The sequence below is a fragment of the Athalia rosae genome, chromosome 1, assembly GCF_917208135.1.
Source record: "Athalia rosae chromosome 1, iyAthRosa1.1, whole genome shotgun sequence".
NCBI lineage: Eukaryota > Metazoa > Arthropoda > Insecta > Hymenoptera > Athaliidae > Athalia > Athalia rosae.
The window spans coordinates 28,482,966-28,510,884 of record NC_064026.1 but is presented as its reverse complement, the minus strand read 5'-3'; the positions used below and the strand labels follow the sequence as shown (position 1 = coordinate 28,510,884).

At 41.4% G+C, this 27,919-nt stretch overlaps 1 protein-coding gene across 4 annotated transcripts in view; it reads left to right on the top strand.

Annotated features, from left to right (window-relative positions):
• LOC105683508 (putative polypeptide N-acetylgalactosaminyltransferase 9) overlaps positions 1 to 27,919 on the top strand; it is a 160,509-nt gene that overhangs the window by 122,640 nt on the left and 9,950 nt on the right. For all 4 annotated transcript variants that reach the window (XM_048657361.1, XM_048657347.1, XM_048657353.1 and 1 more), the window contains 5 exons: positions 19,054 to 19,223; positions 23,277 to 23,590; positions 24,012 to 24,210; positions 24,635 to 24,804; positions 25,356 to 25,484. In XM_048657361.1, the coding sequence (XP_048513318.1) occupies positions 19,054 to 19,223; positions 23,277 to 23,590; positions 24,012 to 24,210; positions 24,635 to 24,804; positions 25,356 to 25,484 (982 nt within the window). The remainder of the gene's footprint in view (positions 1 to 19,053; positions 19,224 to 23,276; positions 23,591 to 24,011; positions 24,211 to 24,634; positions 24,805 to 25,355; positions 25,485 to 27,919) is intronic.

Here is a 27,919-nt window from a genome sequence, read left to right as displayed (position 1 = left end):
ATTTTTTAAAGAACGTTCTTGCTTCACATTTTTGATATGCGCAAATCAATATATACATATGTGTAATATTCTTTAGTTATCTGTACGTGCGCAACAAAATAATTATTAGATTGTATGGAACGATAAGTGAAATAATTTCCAATCGGTACAGCTTCATTTTTCAGTACACGCGGCTTTACCACCACCGATGGAAAAAACGTTCCGCAGTTCGAACTGGTTTTTTTTTTCCGATAAAATTGAATTTTTCCCGAATCAACGACTGTTACGATAATTTCGCTTTCCCTCTTTCTTTCTTCTCTGCGGTTCTTTTTTTTTTTTCGTTCGCAAAAAACTCGACCGTTAGAATCAGTGTATGTACACGTAAAAAATAATTGCGCGTTTTCCATTTCCATAAAACTGGGGGTGAAAAAGAGAGAAATCGTGCGGTGTGTGGCTTCCAGATCGAACTCCAACTGTTTCCAGATACCTATGTACACAGCGTAGTTCGGAATCAATTTCTCCGCGTGCAATTTTTATCTCGTTTTCCTCCTTTCTTTTACTTCTTTCTCCCTTTTTGTTTTTTTTTTTTTATTCTACTGTGCGGAAACTCCGATTACGTTTTTCTCCTTTTTACAATAACTGCTCTTTTCAACCCTGTTCCGTGTGTTCTACCGATATATATGTATAAATATATATATATATATTTTGCGGGTATATCTGGATAGCCGGATCTGCCAAGCGAAGTGTTTTCGAATCCCGGATATCCCTCACGTCCCACGGGACACGGCCGACGCGAATATCCAACAGATCGTGCCGTATCCAATTACATGGGTATACTTCGCTGATCTATTCGAGATGTTTCGCTCCGAAACGACGACGCACCGCGATAAATATGTACACGCATACATGAAATCGACTCCGATGAGTTCGATTGATTTGGAAAAAAAAAAAAAAAACACACACACGCAAGCAAAAAAACGAGGATTCAGAAGTTATCCGAAAAATAATTATTGCGATCGATGGATGCTACCGTTGTTTTTTTTTTTTTTCCTGATTTTTTCTCCACCCTTTTTTGCAGCAGGAACGATTTATCGGGACGTTAATTCTACGGAGAGTGGATTAGGAGGAAGAAATTTTCCTCTCACTCTCCGCGTTCCTCTTCTTCTGCCCCCCTCCAGCGATTTATTGTTTTCTGGTCGTACCTACAGCTTTCTCGTTCACTGCTTTTATATATATTATACCGTGCGCTTTCTGCGGGATGAGAATGCAGAGGAGAATTTCTTCTTTCTCCGCGCTGGCTCATATACTGCAGATACGCGGCGCGAGGGAATATAATACCCGCTCTGTTTGCAGGGTGGCTAGAATTCTCCCTCTTTTTTTGTTTCGCCGTACACTCAGTATTTTTTTCTCTTTTTCAAAATGTGTTTCTTTTTCTTTTTGATTTTATTTTATTTTGGTGTTGTTTTTTTCTTCAGTTTTTTTTAATGTTTTATTATTATTTCTCGCACCATATTTTCCGGCCAACGTCTTTATCTTCGCTCCGGAGTACTTTAATTTATAACGGGCCAAGTTTTACTGGAAAAGTATAGTATTTTCACCTCCCGACGTACGAACATATTCTTTTTTACTTTTTTCATTATTATTGTTACACTCTGTTTTGCTTCTACTTTTCCCTTATACCTGCATGTTGCGCTTCGCGTTACCTATAGAGTTAAGAATTATTGTTATATGCTGTTTCTTTATGTTTCCTCTCTACGTAAGGTAACAAATTGTCAGGCACTCAAGTCTCCGAAGAGATATAAGCCACGAGTAAAATAAAAAGAACTACACTATTATAACCAGAAACTCCTCACTTCAGTCGTTACCAACGAATAAGAAACAATTTTTCTATGATACATGTAAACATTTGTGTACTTTCCATTTTTATTTACTACAAACAATTAGGGTATTTTATATTATGTGTGTCATACGCCGAATTAATTGTACGTCATTTTCTTTTCAGCATTTTATCTCCAGTATTTTTAATATCTTATACCAGACTCGACATTTTAAGAAGAGAAATGGTTTTTTATTATTTTTTCTTTTTTACATTTTTTTCGAATTAATCGAGTCCTTAAAAATGTATATATATAATATAAAATCTTTTACGGCGTGAGTCGCCCCAGCTCGAGTACCTATAATTAATCATTGCTCCGTTCATTGCTAATATCGGGTCGTTCCAACCTCGCTAAAAAAAGCGACGCTTAAGAAGCGCACCGTTATACCTGTATTATACCATACACGTGTATGGTATAACTTGCGTATAATTTTCCCATGATGCGGAGTTGATATGAACAACCGTTACCAGCTGGCGGCGAAACACCACCGTGTGTCCCCGTCGTTTATAAATGCAAATAATGACGATAACGATAATAACAACAATAATAATACCTAATAATAATAGTTATAACGATAACAATAAATAACGAAGGATAGGGGAGAGGCGGAGGAAAAAGTTTAATGTCGGCGCATCTATTTTCCTCCCATAGCAATACCAATGCCGATAATAATAACGGTCTATTTTTTGTCTTTTGCGAAAGATTTTTTATATATTTTATATTAATACACATATCTGTGGTAAAATTCATCTTCAGGAGCCCAGGAGCTTTTCGCCGTTGTTTTGTAATAGATTTGATGGATGTATAGGTACGTGCATTATATGTATTACGTATATACCTACGTGGTATTTAAAGCCGCAAAGTAGATATATGTAAAGGAGAGGGTTGGTTTCACGGCGGTTGGATATGAAATTCTCGAGCAAGGAAACAATCTGTTGACTGCCCAAAGCGATATGTACCATATATTACATACGTACAACCACACGTATGCATGTTGCATAGATACTCAGCCATCGCATACGTCACATATAATGTCCCTCTGTGCAGGTTTCGAGCTTTTCACCGTCTCTCATCCGTGACGCGTCCTTCCGCGTTTATATTGCTACGTACGATTTTCCTCGTCGGGAAAATTGACGACAGAGGAACGGCTGAATCGTGTAGTTACCCTACGGCGCGTACTTTTTATTACTCAAATGCGATAATTCTCGAAGGGGTGCGATCTATAGGTATATCGTTGCGCTTTAATTGAACTTCAGCTTCGATTTCCATCCGAAAAAAGGGGATCACATTTATACGTCGTCATTCGAAAAGGATGTTCGGTAGATCGATCAAAACGAGCCCGTTAGATTTTTCATTCCAACACGGTTACATTATGCCGAAGAGATGAACGTGATATTCAAAATTGAGCTTGCTTCGCCTCGATGCTAGCGAATAAACGTTGTGTATTTCACACGCGAATCCCAGATCGGTGAATTCTGCTTGATGACGCAAATTGTGATAAGGGTGGCTTGGGGGCTGTTACTTATATGGAGGATTCGACTCCGGGAACGGGGAAATCTTCGAGCCTTTTTGTCTACAGATATGTATATATATATGCATATACCATAGCAGCGCTTTAAGAGCTGCTATCTCCTCTTGGGCAGGCGTTGCATCTTCACTAGATAGTAGGTGGGTAGGTAGGTAGGTACGTGCCAGCTCTAATTACGTGGTGCAGACTGACTTCAGCAGCAGCAGCAGCATGGACGGACGCGTATCTCGCAAAGAGGATCACGAACGAAAGTCTTTGGTAGAAGAGAAAGGCAGGAAGAGAAAATCAGTGAAGGTGGGCAAGAGTACCTACATATATATATACCTACATATATATATATAACGTAGGGAGAGGGTGTTCGCGATGTTGCATAGTTGCAGCGAATAACTAGGCTCAAGCCTCTTAGGGCGTCAAAGTGCTTCACAAGGCAACCCACCCTGCACCACCACCACCACCTCCACCACCACCACCACCACTACCGCCTGACGCTATACCGTTTCTAAAGTTGCCGCTGTTGGATGCAACTTCAAGAAGCGGAGCTTGCAGCGAAATACCCAAGGTGTACAGCAATTTCCAGAAATTTTACACTGTTGCATACCCCATTGTTACGAAGTGGGAGAAGTAGAGATCGAGATAGAGGAAGAGCGAGAGAGAACGGAACTGCAAAGGAATGTTAATTAACCCTGCACCCCCTCACCCCTCTCGATCCAGCGTTCGTTCTCTCTTTTACTGTAAATATAATTTAACATTCAATTCGTTTTGTGATGTTGTTTAACGGAATATTTCAACGACCCGATGAAAGATTTCCCTCGCGCAGAGTTATTACACTTTATATCAGTATTTAAAAATGACTTTACAAAATTCTGTACGCCATTTGCGATTCGAGCGACGATACGTTTTTTCTATCTCAGCTTTTATTATTCTTCGTAACGCTTCATCGTCGGTGAGGACGATTTTGTTTCGGAGTGTACTTTCACGTCGTCTCACTTTTGACCATCCGCACCCTACACCTCGTACCTTGTATCTATAGGTACCCTACCTCCTCTCTTTTTCTCCTCTCGTGAGGTAGCGAGCTTTCCGAGAACTACGACGCGAGGCCGATGTAAGTGAAGATCCACTTGTCTCGAGGCACTCAGGTGTGCGCGCTCATTAGACACCGGGTCAATGAGGCATCGTGGTAGGTATGTACGAACCAACCCTTTCTCAACTGCTCAAGATGCTACGAGACTCCCTCCCCCCCCCCCTCCCCCACCTATCGCCCTCGACCATCTATCCAGCTATATGTATGTCGTACCCACTCGACTTCGGTTGTGTCCTATGTACAATTAACTTGCACAGGTTTAGAAAAAAAGTGCTGGAATTTTATATCCTGGCAGAACCCGTCCTTGTTTCTGTGCGTACCTTGTATTGTATTTGCATGCTTTTTACGAAGTGAAAAGAGGAAAAATGCCACGAAGAAGGACCCTCACACTGACAATGAGACTTTTTATACGGGTGTCTGCAGGAGAAGAAAAAGACACTTGGGAGTTCGGAAATGTTTGCAAATTATTGAAAAATTTCTCGGATCTTCCCTCCGTTTTGTTCGGTTGACGTTTATTTTCGATGACCGAAAAATTCGGAAAGATGTTGGAAAGAAAAAAAAAGTGGTGTTCAGGTATTGCATAAATTTGGAAAGTGACCGAATTTACAAAAATTGAAATTACAAACCCCTTGAGGAAACGTTTGTCGGATGAAATGTTGAGGCTGGATTAGTTTGCAGTTATTCGACGAATCGACTGAGCTGGTACAGGTAATTCGCAATTGTTGTACGAACAGTTCGGTTACGGCTTTACCGACGTTGTTACAATTATTAGGAAATTGAACAAAGAAAAGAGAAACAAACAAAAAATTGAACAAATCACAACGGCGAGCGGCGTATCATTAGAGGGGGGTTGAAAATCGATCGACTCTTTTCCGTATCCCCTCAGTTGGCGTGGCTTGACCGCGTCGGTTTTTGCGGAGTCCGAGGATCGGTGGTTGGGCGGCGTTATGCGACTAGAGATATTCGTATTATAGCTTCGAAGGGTCGCGGCTTGACGATTCTCTGATGGAAATTAGACGGCTTTCTATACGTTCTAGAGCCCTCCCTGCTTATTTACGTACATATAGCCTTCAAATTAGAGCCAATTTCCGCTTTACGATCAGCCGTATAAACCCCCCGAGGCAAAACCGGGGCCATGCAAGCAACGTATAGATTTTATAATATGCGCTGCGCCATTGCTGCAAAAGCTTCGCGAAACCCTGCGTGTACGTTGCGATGCTTGAGACTTTTGCGCTGGTCCAATCGGGATATTCACCACGCGTCGTTGAGGAGGGGAAGAGATTGCAGCCCGAGTCGAGTCGAATGACACGAAGGAGTAAAAAAAACTGCTACCTACATATTTTTCTATTAAATCATTTTATTTCACTGTACCCGATAGAAAAAGCGCTCGCGCGCTGCACTCATATTTTATTACTTCTCTTTTCTTATTTGTTCTTTCGCGTTCCGTTACTATCGCGATATTATATTATGTTTTACATTTGTTGGAATAGATATTGGTAAATAAAAGTTGTTACAAATTTTTTTTTTTGCTTCGAATATAGTGTTCAAATATTTCATTTTCATTCATATGGTGGAAAACCTATTTCTCGAAAGAGAAAAAAAAGGAATTATAACAAAACAATTACACTTGTTCGATGAGGGGAAGAATTCTGTAACCATAGTGTGCGTTTCTTTTCCTCTGTACTCTATTCTTTTATTTTTGAGAATACTTTTAAAATTTTTACGCTATCTACAGCATCGTGATCATTCTCTGAAGAGGGTATCTGTTTAAAAATTCATCCTCTTTCCGGTTTTTACTCTCCGTTGGCTCCGTTGAGCGACTCGACTTTTGTCCCCCAGCAGTTTCCGGACCGCTTTGAATGATTGAACAATCGGAGATAAAATTTTCTCTTTTATTATTCCACATACATGAAAATCCAACTAACGCAATCTCTTTTTACCCCGCTTTTCATCATCATGGAGTGAAAAAGATGAAGTAAAAAAAGAAACGAAAAAAAGGTCGCGGGAGAAGAAGCGAGCGTGATTTCCCTACTGGAACTATTAAATTTGAATGAAAAATTTTTTGATTTATGACTCGCCAAGTTGACATTGAGTCACATTCGCGTTCACTTACGATTTTCATTGAATAGGTATATCGGTATAATAACCTAATCGTGGACGCTTGTATGTAGTTTCCAAGCATAATCGATTCGATTGACTGGAAAACGAGAAGAAAAAGGAAACGGAGAGTCTCATCTTATCGAGGAAATAAATGGGACGATCGGTTCCGGCAGTTATACGTATAAACCTCTGAAAGTTACAACGGTGGCTTATCCATATGCATAATGTGTACCGCGTCGAACTAATTCGTTATTCCAGAGTTACATCGTGACGAGCCGAGATCAATTCTGGATTTTCTTTTTCCACGTCGGGTTCCGGGAAGTTGTATAATTTTTATCTGCACCCGGGTACGCGTATACCGCGGGTGTCGAGGCTCCCGCCTTTCTCTCCTTTCGGGATAATTTAATTACATGGGTCTCCCATCGCGTCAGGGAATAGCTGAGGCAGAAACGGGGGAAACCCTTCCAACGATATTCTCACTCGAAGTGCTCGTAAGGACTTTTCCTCCTGGCGGCGGTCCGATCCCTCGTTGAGCAAATCGAACAATTTCCGTTATCCGTCGAATAATAAACCTGTCCTCTTCCCTTCCCCAGGAAGCGGAACTGGAAGTTTAATTTGATACGTCAGACTCAGGAGGAACGGAACCTCCAACAGAACCAACAACCGAATATCGCAGTCGCGAAATACGCGCGCGATTTTCAACCAAGTTATTAAAATTTATTTCAACTTTGAACGGTGAACCTGTACTACTCCGCCGTCGCGTCGCGTGCGGAAGGTAGCTTCCGCGCGGCGAAGAGAGAAAGAAGGAGAAAAAAGGAATAAGGTAGATTCCGTACCTTGACGGTTAAGGAGATGAAAAGATTAAAATATATCAATATCGTCGTAAAAATATTCGAAATCGAAGAAAACTCGCGCCGTGCAAATAAAAATTGATTGAAAAAGACGAACTAAAAAGATAGAGATGTAATATATAGTGAAAAAATAATCCACTCGAATGAAACTAACATATATATATACGTGTACGTATCTATTCCAGTGTGCGAGATATCCGGAAATATAATATTGTATGCGAAAAAAAAGTTTTTTTTCACTCGGATGAAGAAAATTCCGCGGAAAACGTGTCGCTGATGCGGATTGGATATATTCGGATCGGAAATTCAATTTCATGAATTCACTTTTTTTCTTATTCTTCATTTTTTCATACTGCTCATTATCGAATTTCACTGTACCTACTCACCACGTCGCATTTTCCTTTTCCTCAATTTCGTAATACGTATACCGATACATAGGACTTGGAACATTTTGTGATTCTACATCAGCGACACCTTGACATTCCACCGATCTACAACCCGCTACGTATTTTTCCTTCGATAAATTCAAAGTCGGCTATAACGAATCTCTTGAAATATTTCAATCCCCTTCTTCACATTTTACGAAAGAAAAACGAAATCTCCGAGTTGCACCGAACTCTGCCGCCGATTATACCCCCCCATCGCTTCTATATCCAAACCTTTCAAAAAGTCTTCATCCTTTATTTGTTTCTATTCATTCATTTTTTTTTCTTCACTTTTAATATCCTCTTTTGTTCTCTATCATTAACACGAGCTCGGCAGCAACTTTTATAATAAGTAATAACGCGTCAAGTATTATCTTATAATCACCGGGGTTGTCGAAAAATGTACAAAAATGAAGGATAATTTTTTTTTCTCACATTTTGTAAAGTAGAAATGTATTTATAAGCAACGGTACGAGATGGGTGGGTTACACACGTGACGGAATCTCACGGTTTTTCCTCTCATTTTTCTTTCACTTTTTTCCGTCCACCAACACGCGCTCATTTTCATGCGAAAGGTAATAAATCACGAGATCTAAACTTCACTCGTGCAAATACGTAAAGCATAGGATGAAACGTGGAAACATACGGAAAACATGAAACATGCGAAATATATATGAAACATGAAACCAGGAGACAGTGCGCGGCCCTCGGTAACAACGGTTTCCGCGCGGTACCGTTTGTTAGAATAAAAATCATTCCTTCAGCCTTCACGTGCCCCGAAACAACCCCCACATTTTTTTCACATAGAAAATATACGTGCGTACGTATGTGTGCCGGATATAGCTATGCGCATACATATTTCTGTGTATACATTATGTATACATATACACCGCGAAGTAATGCTTCGAGTGACAGTTCCTCTCGTTGTGTACATAGCCTTATTATACGCGTTGGTACGAAAACCCCGCAAGCCTCGCAAGCCTCGCTTTTCTTACCCCCATTCCTACGACCGCCGCCCCCAAAGGAACTCAAAACTTTTTGTTTACAAGATTAGAACGCAAAGTTTGACACTTTCCACACCGTCAAACTCCTTAACTCCGCGGACCAAATTTCTTCATTTTTGAACCCTCCGCGAAATTGTTTCTATTTCAAGATGTCAGGGAATTTATTCAACGACCTGAGCGAGTTGCGTTAATAGAATTACAAGCGATCGTCAACGCTTGCACCGTCTGGAGCGAAGAAAAAGAGAAACAAATTATGTAATCGTCATCGTTGCACGTTTACCATTCAGATCTTTTGATAACCCGGTGTTTGAACAATGAAACTATTCGTTGAAATTCAATTCTTGGTGTTTGAAAAATACTAACAGTATATATTAAATCCGCGGTGTACCGTAGATTCAATTTTTACCGGTAGTAATAGCTACGATAAAATATTTTTCCATACTTTCTCGTTACCGTAATCAATGACGTCGAGAACGGTTATTACATCGATGTAATTAGAGGGGAAAAAATCTTAACGGTGCGTATTCTTTTTTCTTTCGTTTTTTTTTTTTTTTTCTTTCACTTTCCCCGCAGACGACGTGACGACGTTACGTATGTACATAATACGTGCGCTATGTATATATATGTATATATATGTATACAGTATATTCTGCGGGTATAAAGTCACCAAGAGTTTGCATTGGTGAAATAACCTTACCGCGAGCGGGCGAAAACTGAGTATCTCTTGATTACAGCGTAAAACTTTGGCTCTCGTCGACAAGATTCTTATCTCAGAATTCTCCCCTCTCGTAGCGTAGCTTCTTCCTCTTTTCTCCACTTACCTCCTCTTTCTCCTGTGTACAACATCATCTGATATTTCCTGTGGCGAGAGACTAAATTTTCCTCTTAAATATCACAATCTACAACCTCCAACCTAACTCTGGTTGAAACTCTGAAATCTCTTCACAATTTTATCTTTCTCTTTCTCCATTTCTCTTTCCAGCGCAAATTCTCCATTCCTAGACAAAGCGATCGCGGTGCTCGTCGTACGTTATACACCAAAAGGATGGCTTCAACGGAAGTTTAAAATTAGTTCTACCTAAAACTCACTCGCTCTCGAACTCCCCGAAAACCCTTAAACTTGAATTTATACGTACGCGTATAATAATTAGTTGGTAGTCGCTGGTAATTCGGAATACATGCATGCGTACATAGGGACACACATGCACACCACACGTTCAGACTGTGCCAAATATTCGTGTACACGATCTACATCTTGTAAGGGTACTTCTGGAAACAGGAACAGGATTACGAGTGAGGGTGACCTGGGGAGAATTGTTTAACCTATTCAACCCCGCTTCATCCCCGTTTCAACCCCCCCCCCCCCGTACCCCCCGTACCCCCCGTACCCCCCACCCCCTCCCCCCGTTTCCAACCCAGGTCGCCGACGACCTAGGATGTCCGGGGTAGACCGCGCCATGCAAAAACCAGTTTGTCTCCGGAAATTATACAAACGCCGTACCGGAAGTGGCTTTTCCCCGAGCCATCCTCCTATCCCCCTCCCTTTTTTCATCCTCTCCTTCAACCCCCCCCCCCCCTCGGCCATCCCCGCTTGTCCTCGCGACGACGGCTTTAGCAAAGTGACCGCCAACCCCTACTCTCTTCCAACTCGTAGAAATAGAAGTCACCGAAGTGTTCGCATATATATACCTATATGCATGGATGTGCGTAGCTATATAGTTTAGTAGGTATTACGTGTATTTATATATGTATGTCCTCAGGTTTTGTCTTATACTTTTTGTATATTTCTATAATCTAGCGCTTTCGTTCTCTCAACGTTTTTTTTCACGCGCTCTTTCCAGTTATGCGCTAAGTTATTCAAGGAAAATTCCTACCACTTGAATGTTTTACTACCACGTCGTCATCGCCGAGGACGAGCGAACTTTTCTCTACGGCTGCAAGCACAGCTTTCGTCGGATCACGCTGACTCCGCTCTCCTTCTTTTCCTCCTCTTCTTCTTCTTCTTCCTCCTCTTCCTCTTCTCGCTCTCTTCCCATGGATATACATACCTATGTACACGGATATGTACGTGCATGTATAGTATATCCTCTTATGCGGTATGTGCTTACGCTGCATATATCATCGCCAGATTCAACATACATGACTATGTACGTACGTACGTACATGTATATTTTACATACCTTACCGCCCGCTGCAACGTCCGCCATTTTTTTTACCCCATCGTATCTCTATACTATCATTTGGAGTGATTAATTAATGATCAATTACAAGATAACTAGAAGTAAATCAATAATCATCGTGAGATTATGCGTATTTACATATACATATATGCAATGAGTCGGTACATACGTTATACATATTCATCTATTCTTGCTTTTTTTCGCGCGTGCCTTCGATACTCGCGAATTTTCATCATTTTTCTCCTTGTTGGTGTATGCTAAAATTTGAAGTGCAAAGAGCCAGGGGTTCGAAGCAAAGAAGTAAAATTGAAAATGGTTGTATCGTGTACGTGTTACGTTATGTACCTATCTACCCGACTTATACTTTGAAAACCGTTCGCTCATACATTTATGTATGCTATAGTCGGATTTAGGACTGGTAATGTACGAGGGTCGTTGCAAAATGGAACTGCGGGATATCGCTATATACACGCGGGCGAATCGATCCTCGCTGACCTTAGAGAAAAATGAACGTTTATCTTCTCTTGTTTCATTGTATTTTGTTGATGTTGAATCGATTACTCCCCCTCACCTCGAAAAATCAACGGAACTGTACTCGAACGTAAAAAAAAATGTTTCTAATTTTTACCTTTCTCTTTACTCATGTTCCGTTCTGCCCCTATCAACAAGGATCTTATCCTTGATTGGAAAATATTCTTTTTTCTGTTGTGTTTTTTTTTTTTTTCGCTAATAATTACTATCCATACATAGAGCTACGCATTTTCCTCACCGCTGGGCGTTATTATGTGAGCGGAAAATTTTAGGGAAGGAAAACGACACGCGTTGTAGGGAAAAACGAACTGGGGGTGGGGAAGAATCGGGTGTGAGATGTGACACGTTATTAACGATGTATCGTCCGTGACAAGTATCCGTATCTGGCCACAACTCCTCCCTCGGGATTCAATTCTGCAGACGGTTGAGAAAGAGGGTAAGAGAGAGAGAGAGAGAGAGAGAGAGAGAGAGAGAGAGAGAGAGAGAGAGAGAGAGAGAGAGAGAGAGAGAGAGAGAGAGAGAGAGAGAGTGAGAGAGACGAACGGAGTGGTTCGTTGGCTCGACGATTTGACCAGCGGAACTGGTGCGTCGTTTCTCACTGCAGGTAGAAACACACATACCTATGTGTCTCTTACGTATCCATGTGTGTATGTTCAGGTATATACGTATATACAGTGTGTGTACGTCCGTCGTTGACATTCTCGTTTTCGCGGTCGCGTTGAGCGAGGTATCTTCCTGTAGTTGACAGTTGTTTGTTACCATCGCGACACGACACTTGGAGAAGGTATATGGCGCCATACACAACGCATCTATAGAATACCGATGTATCCTTCCTATGTGCCTCTACCTATGTGTACGTGCATGCACACCATGTGCCGGATCTGATTAATTGATAACGTGATCTGGACCGTACGAAAGATTGATGATCGATAACATATTGGGGTTGTAATGGATTCAATCAGGATTTTTACCTTTCCAATCTCACACCCTGCAAAGAACGATGCCCGTTGTCAGCCTCGACAAAAAGGACGTTCAAGTTTCCCCCCCCCCCCCCCCCCCCCCCCCTCGAAGTGAGAACAATTGCGAATAAAATTCATGAATCGAATGAAAAATTGCGAAGAAAAAATCAGCGGGCGACGATTCAGCGCTCGGCAATTTCTCGCGTATATACAGGGTGAGTCGCTGAAAGTTATCCGTATAGGCGGAGACTAATCGACGTCATGCATCGCTGCGTAGCCAATGAACAGCGTGAGAATCCACAGAAGGAACGGCATTCGTTGTCGCGCTCGCATGACGTCGTTCAGACTCCGCCTACCCTGTCAGCCTCCGGTGACTCACCCTGTACATATCCACGATTACATCGTGCAATCGGACAGTGCATATATTAATATACATACCTAGGTTAATTAAATAGCTCGGCAAGCCGTATAACACCGAGAAATGTAAACAGCAACCAAATGTAATACCGGCCTCGATAGCGTTATATTACTATAATTTCAGAGCGCAGAGGGTGCGGTATATGTAAACGAAACAATTTATGTAACTCACAATCAACGGAGCTCATAGTGGCGGTCCAAAGTCGTCAAGAATATCACCCCGTTTTATATTAATCGGAATTAAACCTGCGTGAAATTATCTTGCAACTGACGATTCATTTTACTTCGAAAAATCTCCGCACCAACCATTATGAAAATTCGTGACGTGATTCACTTTGAATTTCCCGCATGGAAAATAATAACGGGGTAATCCGGAGCCTTTTTTTCTCTCTCACGTTTCCAGTCGTTTCGATAGCCAGATATACACCTTTATACATTTTTTTTTCCGACGCGTTAGCGATAGAAGTTCCAGTGACGTTAGCTACTACGTTGACAGACATACGAGCCTTCGTCAGGATTTCCCTTCCCGCGCGGCGCAAGGAGGGGAAAACTCCAGCAGGAAGGTGACAAAGCGGCGTCGCTGTATTAAAACTTTCACAATCCTCGTATCCCTCGGGATGAATTTCCCACTGAAGGTTAGTCCGTAGCGGCTATACCTGCCTCCCGTCCACCCCTACCTTTTCCCCGTCCTACACATCACCTGCACAAGCTACCCAAGCAGTTAGTTGGTGCAAATATATTACAGCAATTTACACCAGCTACTAATTATTAGCGCAAGTGATTATTATTATTATTATTACTATTATTATCATTATCATCGTCATATTTATTCGTCGTGTCAAGTTGACGTAGATGCTGCGAAATGGACGGGGTTTTTTTTTAGTTTTGCCTCCAAGGTATCGCGTTATATCGAAATTATATATTTCCGGAATTCATCTTAACGAGCTATGCTGTTCGCATGACTTTCGTATTGTAGGATAATATATACCTATACCGACTGCATGCGCAAAGGGTGAACGACACTACGGGGAAGAAAAAAAAAAATGGAATAGGTGGCACGATTAAGGATAATTTTTAATGTATGTAAAAACAAATGACACTCTTTAGTTACCGGGTTAACCTGGCAAGTATGCATGTTAGATCAACGCGATCCATCCATCTAACCTCTTATCGTTTTTATAATATACATTCGCCTTCCATGTATACAAGCTGTTTCAAGTTACATACATATACATGTTTATGCGCGGATGTGAAATATGTATGATACTTGGACAGGCAATCAGATATGTCATTTTTTTTTTCTTTTACTTTTCCTTTTTCTCTGAATGCTTGTATCTCATCTCGTATCTTATAGACGACCCTTTTCATGGTCCGATAATAGAATTATTTTATTTCTTGTTTTTTTTTTTTTTTATTTATTTTTTTGTTTCTTCACTTATCGGTTCTAGTTTCGATATCTGGAGCATGATGGATTAATTTTATTCTTATTGTTGCTGGTATTTAGCTTTGGTGATTTTTTTAGTTTTTTTTTTCTCTTGTCGTGCCAGTTGAGGTTTTTTAAAGTTGTTGAGAGGTAACACTTGAAACAACGAGGGCCGCTGTGTAGCACGAAGATTATAAGGACCTCTTTCTTCCAAGGAGCGAGGAATACAAAGGCAAGGGTTGACCAATCCGTTGCTTTGAAAATGGGGAGAGTCGAGAAACTGCTCGAGTCAATTTAAAGTTGAAGAAATTTTATTGAAATTCTCCGTAATTAGAACGTCAGCGAGCAACTGTTTGACTCAAGATGGAGTAAATCCTCTACAACGATCTTCGAAATATAATATTACATTTTAATTAACTCATGATTTCAATTCTCGTTGCATTCCTGGGAAAATATAGTAATTAAATGCAGAAAAGTTGATAGATTTTATGAAATCTAAATAGTGTACATACAATCACAGTTCATACTTCTTATTCAACTTTACATATCTGTATACAGAACTCGTACATACGTATTTCTCTATATCAGTAGATCCGATAGGTTTCGATGAAAATTTCTGGGAAAAAGGTGCAGCAGTGCGGCGGGTGTAGTGCATCAGGATCGAGTGGTCGCTAGGTTTTCTCTCCATATCTCCGTTCGTTTTTTTTTTTTTTTTTTTTTTTTTCCTTCGTTTCTTTATACATCCCATTCCACAATTTCTCGAGAGTCACGGGGACAATTTTCAAAGCTCCTTGTGCACTCGTATAGGACTGTAAGGAACTGACGGGCGGACGAGATGTGAATTTAAGAAACTCGTTCGGTCCATTCGAGAGAAGTAATCCTCGAACACCGGACCGGAAACTTGGCTTCGGTCCAAACAGGAAGTAATACTGACTCGAATCTTTTTCCTACTTTTCAGTAGTACTCAACGTTTTTCTTATAACGTTATTTTCTTTTGCCTTCTATTTGGTGCCAACACTACCACGTTATCGTGTAGATTCTGTACTCGAAACTATCCGACATTCCCGTTTCGTTGCAATTAGTAATTCAATCGTTCGCTACGTAGCGACGTGTTACCGGGCGCTTTTTTTCTATGATATCCTCGTTGTGCCTTTCGGATCGGAATTGACAGCAACGTGCAAATTGGGATGGAAATTTTACAGGCTTTAAAATTTCGGATGAAAAATAAATTTTCCGAGGACGTTGAGCAGGCTGAATCGGCATTTGATGAATGTTCGTACACCTGCGATTGCGTGGCACGTGATCAAAGGAGAATAAGTATGAGGTCACTATTAGCGAACCCTACAAGAGGGATGATTAGGGAAATTGGAACGAAGGTTGTTGGAACCAGGTGCGCGGGAGAGCAACTCCGAACAAAGTGGTGTGGTAGAGGATGATTGATTGTGTTTAGTCAGTAACGAGTAAACAGCCAAAGAGGTAAAGAGCCAAAGAGCTAAACGCCGTGTGCCTTCCGTTATAACGCGAACTGCTCAACCTTTCGTTCGCTAACAAGCATTTTCTCACCTTGTACACATCGCTGTACATATTTTACGCGGAGTAGAAATCCTCCGATGTTACCAGCCTCGTAGGTTACACCGAAACACCTTCTCGAATTTCCCTAAATCTTCGAAATTTTTATTCATCTTTCATTCGTCTTCGCCTTCGCTTCGCACAATTTTTAAATTCCAAACCCGCCAATTACTTCAAACAAAGTCTAGCTACAAACCAGTTTCCGAATATGTCCTTAACAATTATCGAAAATGCTCGTAAAATATTATACTAACGATCTCCCCATCGTATAGCAAAATGGAACACTTCGCCCTAATGAAAAAAAAAAAGAAGAAGAAGAAAATAACTACGCGTGTGACCATTTGCAGCGCAAAAGTGTTCGGCGGATGTATTTAACCAACCACTAGAAATACCAGTAAGGGTTCTCAGGGAAAAAATGGGCAAAAATATAACTTCTCCGGAAGTTTGGAGAAAAAAAGAAAAAAAAAAAAAAATGTAGGAGAAAATGGCGGCTCGGCTCTTTTCCGGGTATAGTAAACGGGTATATCTGCAGTAACAGGACTTCCCTTTCCCTTATACAACTCGGTTATCGTGGCACGCACAGACATAAAAACTCGCATAACTCTCACCCCCGTCGTTCGCGTTCCGTATCCTGTAGGACGTATAGTTTTCGGCTGTTCGCGCCCCGCGCGTAAAGGGGCAGGGGGCGGAAGCATCGGGTGAGTTTTTGGGAATCTCTTGTGGGCCGGAAAGAGTAGAGAATGAGGATGGTAGGAATAAATGGAGGATAGAGGGGAAAATCACGAGGGACCGGTAACGCAAGGTGAGAACCACTTCGTCATCTCTTGTGCCTATAGATTCGCGAAGGGTGAGAACGATGGAAAGTGTGGGTGGGTAAGGTCCGGTATCCCCATACGTGCCAACCTACCAAACCTGTAAGCTCAGTCCTGCAACGTCCACTATCTCAATCCCTTATGAGCCCCTCAGGAGAACAACGATATATATCACCGGTTAATTGAATTTATGGGATTATTTTTGAACAGACGTAACGCAACCCTTTGTTACAGTTTCCCTTGTACAACGCAGAAACCGCTCTTAGTAGCACGTGTGCGAAGTTTTCTCGACTTATATGAAGAAAAATAAAATCATGCAATAACTTATTTTTTGTTGAGGAAATATAAAAATGAATTGTATACGTTCGCTTCACGCCCGAGTTTATCTCCCGACTTTTCTTACCATCGGTAGATTAATTTTTTCAATTTTTTCAATTTTTTTTTTTTTTTCTTTTATTTGATTTTCGTTCGAAAATAGGAAATGGAACGTATCACGTCGATACGTGTGTATTATGTAACCACAGTTCGGTGTTCGCCGCATCGACTTTGACGTATATTTCCTGTCGATCTTTTCCCTCGCGTTTATTGCCTCCTCTGTCGTCGAAGTGAGAAAATGGGGGAAGAAAATACCGAGTAGAAAGGCCTGTCAATTTATACGAAAAAGTCCTGCAGGACGGAGTGAAGCGGTATTAAAACATAAAATGTTGGGATACCTACACATCGTTCGAACATTGATAAAACGCTTGAATACCCTCTAGTCGATTTGACGCACGTCTGGGTTATGAGGATAATCGAGTGAACCGCAACTCTGTCAATAATACCTAAGGGTTCTGAGGGTGTACGCAAACAGTATCAGATTCGAAGAGAAAATCCGTCGATAGTGTAGGGAAGCTGGGTGATCGGATATTTCCGATTCTTTGCGACTCGAATAATTCACGTTATGTTAATAATACATTTGAATTAATGCGCCCGGTTGACATTATTGTGCATGATACTTCACTTGGGGCGGCCGTCACCCGAAGTCCATTTTTTTTTTTTCTTATATTTATTTTCAAACCTCAGAAGACTAAGGAAAACTCATTGGTATCAATCGGTGAAAATGCTATCCGATTTCATTCATTTTTCCAATTTCATTAATCCAATAATGAGAAGTACCTGAGGGGGAAAAAACATAACTAATACACACGTATAAAATTTACGTGACTGTCATCGAGAGGAGTTTATATCTGTTTGGAATCCAGGCCATCCCGTCCGCCCGTGACGTAACGTTATAGAGAAAGAGAGTGAGATGGGATGAGAGATTAAGGGAGCTCGGGTAGCGGGATGATCAGAATAGTGGAATTAACTCCCATGACCGTTATAGTCGGTGATCCCTTCGGCGGGGTACGGTCTACGTACATACAATATATACCTGCCGCCATCTCGGTACACGTGTATAGCGTATAGCGTGCAGTGATGGTGTAATTAGGATATCGCCTCCAACGGGCAGACAATTAATCTACATTCTGACTGTTACGGTGGAGATAGGCTTAAATACGATTAAAACGACTATATTGAATTGACGAGAGTTGAAAGCCCGTTTCTGCAGCTTCTACCGCCTCTGCATCGCGCTACCGATGTATAATTTTCATTTTTATCGATATTCCCCGTATATCCCGCTACCGTGCACGAAATTTGCATACGTTGAATTCGTCGTTTGAAACGATTACTTTTTTACACCATACGTATTCGCCGAAATACTTCTTCAAATTCTCGCGTACCGGGAAATTTTTCACCGAATGTCCCTTTGCTTTTTTTTCCCCCATTTTTTTCGATTTTTTTTTTTTTTTCGGATTAACGAAAATAAATCAAAAACCGGAAGTGTGCGGGCGGGGGTGGATATTTAATAACTTGTTAACTGCCGCGTTTATTACGCTATTAAATATTTAAACGCATCCCCCGCGCAACCAACCTTCGTCCCCTCACCCCGCTCCCTTCTCCTCCCCTTTCTTTTTAACGAGCGACGATTTACGAACTCGAAAACGGGGCGCGGCAATTTCTGCCGCAGACTTTTCGTGTCACAGTGTAGAGCGTGACATTGCAGTGGTTTTGGTTACGAGTACGGTAATAGCCCGAATCGCATTCCGAGAAAATTTCACCCTCTTTTATGGGACATTTTAGCGCAAACTATATAACGGTGATTCTACGTAACGTGAATTTCGTTGGAAGGGCTGAAATTCCTACTTATACGTACAAATTTGTACGCGTTCGACGATATCGATGAATAATTTTTGACCGCAGATCTTTTCACTCTCTGCCTCTCTCTTGATTGTTTCAGGTGCAAAGAGCCGGGGAGATATTTGACCGATCTTCCAGCGACAGCGGTTATCATTTGCTTCCACAACGAGGCGTGGTCGGTTCTTTTGAGAACCGTGCATTCCGTTTTGGATCGTTCGCCGGCACCTTTGCTACAAGAAATTATTTTGGTCGACGACTTTTCCGATATGCGTAAGTATACGTTTTTCGATTCTTCCCTCGGGAGCGAATTAATCGTTGTTAAAAGCGAGAATAAACTCCGTTGTGTTTCGGATTTCATGTACAACCACCTTTCATCTCCTCCGCCCCCCTCCCCCTATTTCATAATTCTTCTGGCGTTGCGTCACGTACGTTAAATATTTACAGGCTTCCGCTCTTCTCCCTCACCCTCACCCCCACCCCCGCCCCCCATTCCTTTCTCAAAGAGTTACCTAGCCTCACCTGGCGTTTCAATTTAAATTTGAACGCTAAAATAGGGCCCGAAGGGTCTTCAAGATTTTATAAAGGATAAAACCACGAAAATCCGGATTTAGTGCGATTTATATATTGCTAGAGAAGCGGAGCCGGAGAAGGTATATATGTTATGGGTAAAATGTAACTTCGGGTCTACTTTTCCTATCTTTATCTTTCACCTCTATTCCTCTATTTTGCCTCTCGATTACACCTATACCCGCTGCGCAGCTTTTCAGACGATGGATAAAGTCAGAGCTTGCGAATTACCTCGGAAAATAGCGTACGGGTTATACTACCCTGCAGTCGGAACAGTTTCCCCTGGTGCAGCTGCAGTTACACCTTCTTCACAAACGAATTTGTCGCGCTTTCTAGGTATTCAACAAGATGAGATTATACAGGTTGCTTCGCTGAATCTATCGCTCGTATTACATGGAGCAACTGTGTCGTACCGTCGCCGGTACATATTTTCGTACCGCATTCGCTGATGGAAATGAATTAAAATTAAAAAGTGAATCAGACAGAAAGGTGAACTATTTTCGAATTACTCAGAGGTCCCTCAACAATTTTGAAACTTAACTTTTTGATTTTTTTTTCATTTTCGATTCATCAAAGTTTTCACCCCTGATTATATTCTATCGTTGGATGTCTTGGGTGAGACGGATAATTGAGAAATAAGAGGGGAAATAATTGGGTCACCCTGATGTGTACTTATACCGTATGGTACGGGGGAATATACCTTTCGAAAGAATGCCGCGTTAAAACCGCAATCCCGTAAATGTGACGAGAGCCGGAGAATTATAATCCCGTTTAGAGATTCCGTTTTGAAATCCCCTAGAACGCGTAAAAAGCGTAGATTAAACTCCGAAGGGGAAAGTTGAAGGAAAACGTTCTATATATTCCCTTAAAAGGTTTAGATAAGCCAACCGACTTGGCGGAAGTTAACCCCATAAACATATACTCGCCTGAAAAACACGCGCTCGTCTATACTAAAGGATATAAGGTTAGCGTGCAATGATGTTCTACCAACGCTACACGCTTTCTACATACAGATTCTGCTGCATGCATACGTATCCTATGTTTATACGTGTGTCTATTATATTTTATATACCACCCTCCGCGAATCTAGGCTGATTATTTTATCGTCCCATCACCCGGATAATCAGATCACTATAGTATAGTCGGTTGTTCTCCATCAACGCGGTTACGCCGCAACCGACCATTTGAAATAAAAAGATCCGCTCGTACAAATAATACGTAGTGAAATGAAACTGGGTGTGTTTGGCGAAAGACTTCCCTATTAATTATTAATTAATATTAATTCCCCCCCCCCCCCCCTCCAATGATTGAGAAATCGTAAAATTACATTCACCCTGTGCTTTTCCAAGAATGATTAATTGCTGTTCGATTTGTGTTTGAGGAAGAAAATATAGACCTGACTTTCGATGAATTTTGGATAATATTTACCAATTCTGTTTCGGGGTGAATCTATACGAGGCTGCACATTGTTGTTTGCCTTTCTTTCTTTGATCACAAATTTACAACTTGTTCGTTTTCTAGGCGCGGTTCGCGTGCAACAAATAGAGGTTCGAACCCTCGGGATTTTTCGGGATCGTCTCGGTAGAGTTTGATAGTCGACGAGCGATCTCGTTGCTGGGTTGTACATACTCTTTTCCTGGGGAAGGAAATTAACTACAATAAACATGCGAACGGTTAATCTCTCCGAACGACCGGTAGAATTATTTCTCGGTAACTTCAGTATTCCCGTCTTATATCTTGGTCTTAATGCAATAAAGACCATATATATATATTCATGCTCGCCATTTTTTTAATTCTCCATCTCTTTTTCTCTCTCTGTTTCTTTGTCTTTCGTAAAATGAGCGTGAAGTGAAATCGTATATAATTATATACAAGCCTTCTAATTGATATGCTCGACACGTTATCGAAAATTAATTTGAAAATTATATATTTACTTTACATAAATCCCATTCAAAGGTAACGCGAGTAGAACAAACTTTTCCAAACTCTGTCCAGAGTTCACGAGAGTCGGGAGGCGGGGGGGAATCGGTTTTAATATAATTTGTGAATAAGTAGGGTGTATATCTGAGCATCGGGTTTATCTTGAGGATAATAAAAATAATTCAACTTTTTCATTTCCATTTAAAAGAAGTCGACTCTGATTTCTTTCGCGTATCCCGATAAACCTTGATCTCCGTTGATACTTATTCTTTTTACCTCGAGTTTTTTGTTGTTGTTTTTTTTTGTTTTTCTTGTTTTTTTTTTCACTCATTTTTCTTCCCTATCGAGAGGACAGGCGAAAGAAGGGGGAAGGGTGGCGAAAGGGAATTACAAATTCTTTTTTACACGAATATAGCGGGTGGGAGTTTGTCATTTTAATTCAACAAGGCAGATTTTTTTTTTTTTTGATCTAAAAATGTAAACGAAGAGAGAAACGTGTAACGGTGTCTGTTTTACACCGACTGAGGGCCGCACGTATAGTTGAGCGCAGCGTAGTAAATCCAACGAAGAAGTAATCCTGCTTTACCGTGAGCGTTATTTAAATTTACGGCTCTCCGGTGTAATAATCGTACCTGAACGTTGGCTAGCTACCACGTGGCAATTAGCAGTGAGTCAGTAGCGATCCGTTCACAAGGAGAATTTTCTGGGCGCGCAATCGTCACTGCTCGCTAAGCCCGAAGCTCAGGGTGGGCTTAACTGACTGTGGCCAGTTGAAAGGGACTCTAATTCAGTGCTTGAAATAAGCCAGCGAACGCCAACCTTCCTTTATTTCGACGCTTCCGCTACGCCGCTAATTTTGGGTGTCTCTAATTTTCAATATTTATTCAACGTGTGTGTACGTAGGCATATTTCATTTTTTTTCAATATTAGCGCACGAACGTCGGTTTCGATATTGGATATTTACCCGTACCCACCCCTGGCAACAATTTCCGGTGTAAGGGCGTGTACGTGCGTGCACCGCGAAAAGTATAAACGAAACGTCAAAGATCCGAAAGTAAACAGGGCCAGTTCAATTTACACGGTTTTTAATTCGGAAAATTTCAAAGTGTCCATTATTGTAAAATGTGCACAGCTCTAAAATGGAATTGATGTTTCGTTGGGCGTGGCAAGGTGGAAAATTGCAAATAATGTTCAAGTAACGTTGTAGATTGCAGAGCGCGCAAATTTTCTCAAGCAATTTATATGTAGCTTGCCCGGGAGTATAATATGAAGATTTATACCGGGCGTAATGCCGTCGTTGATCGTTAAAGCATTTTAACCAAGATTTCCATCGTATCTTCTGAGAATTTCATTTTATTTTTATTCTATTTTTTCCCCGTCTCTTCTTTTCTTATGTTATTCAGTATTTGAAAAGCCGCGCGCGATACTCACATTTTCGTGAAATTAAAGCCAAAACTTGACTCCGCTACGGAGCCGAGAGGGGAAGAATCTTCTATTGTTACGTATTAAACGAATTTGAACGAGCTGCTTCGAAGTCTGGGCAAACATCCCTGCAATTTAAAAGAGTATATCCAACTGAAAATAGTCAGACTGAACGGGGTGCAGTTTTGTCCCCAGCTATTACGTTCCTATCGAATTAAATGTTAATCCGACGGCGATACGAGTGTATCGGAAATTTTTTCGTTTTCATTTCGATGTGCAAAAAAAACATACTCTTTTTCGAGTATTCGATATTTTCCCTCATTTTTCGTACGCATCGACTCCTCCGCGTCGATATAACGGACATCGCCGCGTGTATCGCAAATGTCCATGATTCGCTTGTGCTTTTCTTTTCAGCGCATCTGAAACGGCAACTGGAGGATTACATGATGAACTATCCAAAGGTAAGGATCATCCGAGCTCCGAAGAGGGAGGGTTTGATCAGAGCGCGACTCCTCGGTGCCGCGGCAGCCAAAGCACCGGTACTCACTTACCTGGATAGCCACTGCGAGTGCACCGAGGGTTGGCTCGAACCACTTCTCGACCGCATTGCTCGCGATTCCACGACCGTCGTTTGCCCGGTCATCGACGTCATCGACGACTCGACGCTCGAGTATCATTGGAGGGATTCAGGAGGCGTTAATGTCGGCGGATTTGATTGGAATCTCCAGGTATAGACACGCATAAGTATACTTCGCGCTACGGGGATAGCTATCTGATTCGAAAGTTTCAAGGCTCAGCTGAAGTGGGATATACGTGCATGCGTACTATTTATATCTCGCGATACACGTAACGTATTCAATTCCCTAATCAATTCTGAACCGACTCGCGAATTCGGCATAGTTGAATTTGACACGGAATATCTGCAACCAAAAGTGAATAGCGATATCTAACTCTATTCTAAATTAAGACACCTGAATATTTTTCGACGAATGACGAACAATGTCTTCTAATTTGGACGGATCCGGAAATTCTTGAGAATCTTCACGCTAGATTTCGCTCAATTCAGCTCCGTCTTGAAATAATGAAACAAGGATTCGTTGGAGTTCGCTCCACTCATTCGTGTCTTATTCTTCTTCGATATGCCTACAGTTCAATTGGCACGCTGTACCGGAACGTGAAAAAAAGAAACATAAAAATTCGGCGGAACCAGTTTGGTCGCCCACAATGGCTGGCGGACTTTTTTCCATAGATCGTGCATTTTTTGAAAAATTAGGCACGTACGACAGTGGTTTCGATATTTGGGGTGGTGAAAATTTGGAACTCTCCTTCAAGACCTGGATGTGCGGCGGTAAGAATTTATCAAACTTCGCCTTTCATGAGCCACGACAATTTTGAAGTCCGAGTTTCGAGTTTGTTCGAAAAAAACAATACAAAAATAATAAACCGGCATTTCCTCGAGCCTCTCGGAGTTTTTGATCGTTAAACGCTTCAGACGGGTGAATTTCAGAGATTTGTTTTACCCGGGGTTGATTTACGTCTCGGCATATATTACTCGAGGGGTAAGTGGGGGGGTTGAAATCGTCGGTGATACCGGCGGTGAAATTAAATACCGTCATTGCCCGGTTCCCGATAAAGGGGTCGTGATTTATTTCACTTTGCAAAGTTCTCGTGTGCTCCTAGAACAAACCCCCGACAAAATCCTCACAGCACACACACACACACACAGAGAGACGTACAGAAAGTCACTGAAAGTGTAACGTACGGCTTTATAGGCACTCTGGAGATCGTTCCTTGCTCCCACGTTGGACACATCTTCAGAAAAAGATCACCTTACAAATGGCGAAGTGGGGTCAACGTACTGAAAAGGAACAGCATCCGTCTCAGCGAAGTATGGCTCGACGAATACGCCAAATATTACTATCAGAGAATAGGTCACGATAAGGTAAGCATTTATGTCGATGGGTAAAACTCTTTACGAGTTATCATCATTCTATTTTTCCACTTTGAAAGCAATAGTAAAGTATCTCGAGTGTATTAAGTAAAAGTTTGTTGGGCGAGTTAAGCGAGTGATTAATGGAAAAACGAGGTAACCCTAACTCGGCAGTGCCGCGACGCACCGTGGTTAGGGTTAATTCGAAACTTATCGCTAGCTATGCTACCTCTTCTTCTCTATCCAAAGGGTAAATTTTTAGCGATTCAAGAGAGAAGAGCTGTTCCTTATATAGCTCGCTCTCCTCGTCAAATATTAACCGAGCTCCATGTTACCACGAAGTTCTGAAGATTACCTTGAATATCTTACGGCAGGCAGTTTCGCTCTGCTTTTGCCGTAGTGTAATTCTTCTTGTTTTCTCTTTTGTTTGCCTCGTCTTATTTACTTCATTTTATTTTTTGATCAGTTTCATTTCACCGGTGTTCGGATTACCGTCCGCACGCTCTTCCGATTGCTTAGTTTTTATATCGTAACACTCTTTTATCTTCCCTAAACGCGCCCAGGGAAATTACGGAGACGTGTCGGATCGCAAAACGTTGAGAAAGAAGCTCAACTGCAAGTCCTTCAAATGGTACCTCGACAACATCTATCCCGAGTTATTCATACCTGGAGAAGCTGTCGCTTCCGGAGAGGTAAGCTTTTCTCTCTGTTGCCTGTCAAAATCAAAGTTTCATTTTGTACCGTTATAGCTTACCCATGTCAGTCTACGAAGGAACATCCTCATCAGTAATATTTAATTCCAGAATTGAAGATTCTAATTGGTTTTTCTTTTTTTTTCTTTTTTTTTGTGTCTCAACGCCGAGGTTTTACGCAAAGTATTGATAGGTGTCTCATTTTTCTTCTTTTACCGACTATAATAGGATAGACGGTGAAGAAAAAAGGGAAAGATTCAAATAAAACTAATCGTAAGAGGTTCGAGACTCGTTCTAAGGAATCGATAGACCGTCGAGCTAATGCGTTTAAAACAAGGAGTGCAATTACCCGGGACTTGTTATCGGCGGAAAGTATCAGTGGAAAACGGTCTATGCCCTAGGTCATGGCGTCGTTGCGGTGAATTGGATATCGTAGATGTAACGGAGGAGCGAATGAGTGTGTGTGTGTGTGTGTGTGAGAGAGAGAGAGAGAGAGATAGAGAGATAGAGGCGAGAGAAATAAAAAAGAGAGTGAAAGAGGGAGAGGGACATAGAGATATGGGAATGGGTGGCTCGGATCCTTTTCGGAGCCTGCAGCGGCATCGTCACAGCCCATTAGTCGGGGGAACGTTCGCTCTACAGATGGAAACAATGCCCCTGATTGCATCACAATGCCGGGATCATCGCCATGAAGGGAGGGAGAAATGCCACCATGAGTACCGCTGCACAACTTCCGGATCCATTCACATAGTTTTCAGTTTTCCCGGTACCCCGTTCTGACTCCGCGGTTTCTGGCCACCGTTTTCCGTTTTCAAACTCAACGATCGGTCCTCCTATAGCTATACGTGTTCCAATTCCTCCATTCGAACGTATTTCTTCATCGTTACACTGCGCCAGAATTTATTGTCTAGCTCAAGTTTTCCTTCGCATCTGAATCTTGATACGTGGTTTTTTATTCACCGTGATTTCCATTCGCTTGATTATATTTCGATGTACACGACTACAATCAAACGTGTTGAACGAAAAAGCACATCGTTCGATAAAATTCTAACGAGCTGTGTACGAAAAAAATATATATATGTATACGATTTCTTTTTTTTTTTTCTTTTTTTCATAGGGCGACTAGTGCTATCAGATTGTTCGGTACGCCGAGGAACATTGAATGGGTTGGGTAATTACCGTTTTCGGTTATTCTCCACCCTTCTCCATGATGTACGATTAATTAGCGTGTGATTTATTCATTTGCCAGTCAGCTGTCACGGGTTCCTAATTGCAGAACAATCGATATTAGACGCGTTCGTGTTACACAAAGAGCCGGTTTTGTACGCTTACATATATACCTGTGTATATACGTATACGCGATTCGTATCATCTATTATGAATCACACGTAAATTCGGTATGATTGGGGAACCATACAACCGATATTACACCCGCCGATGTATTGTACACGTATATTACGTATGTACACATCGTGCCATACGCGAGGCGTAAAATTTATCGAACTCATCAATGTTCGTTCATCGAGCATTGTAAATTTGGAACAACAAAAAAAAAAAAAAAAAAAAATGCTGTAATTCCAGAATTAAAAAAAAAAATCAAAATCAACGTCAGAGCAAGCAAACTTTGTTCCGACACATGATTCTGTGCTACCGAAACATCCCATTTCACCACAGGTGGAAGAACAACGGTGCGAAGAATTTTAACGGCCGTATGCCTACGTCGAATACATCTTTTCCTTTATGTCCCGTTACCCCACTTTATTATTTTTCATAATTAATATCGCTTGTTTCTCTTTACTTCCATTTGAGGTATCTCCAGGTTTATTTTATTTTCCATACATCTCTCTTTTTCTTTTCATACTCTCGCTACCGAGAGCAGCGAAGTCATATACCTGGCAGTACGATGCATACGTAGTACACACATTTATCAGACAAAATGCTCGAGGGAATTTATAGGTAGTTCACGGTCTAGTCCGGAGGAGTCTGCAGATCCTACGTTGCGGAAACGTACCGTACATTCTCTACACCGTTGCTGATGCTCGGCGCTGCAGAATCTCCGGTAACTTCTCCTATATGCCCGGCAGATCCGCCCGCGGAGTGCCGTGAATAATTCTAGCCGAATTGCAACCGAAGTAATTTCTGTCTCCACGCATTTTCAGTTTTATCTTTCAAACTTTCGATCCTTTTTATCCTCATTTCACATCACTCGCCCATTCCTTAACCCCGCACCCGGAGTTGATGCAGGTGCGGAGTCAAGTTGTTTGAAAAATATTATTCAACGTTAAAATAGTATCGACGGTCTATCGGCTGGATACTTTTGATGCGATCTAAAACCTCGGCGTTATTGATCACATTTTGACATTTTTGCATTTTTTCAGGACCAGGTTTAATTTTAATTTGAAGCAGCCTGGATGAGCCGATGATATGCATTTATG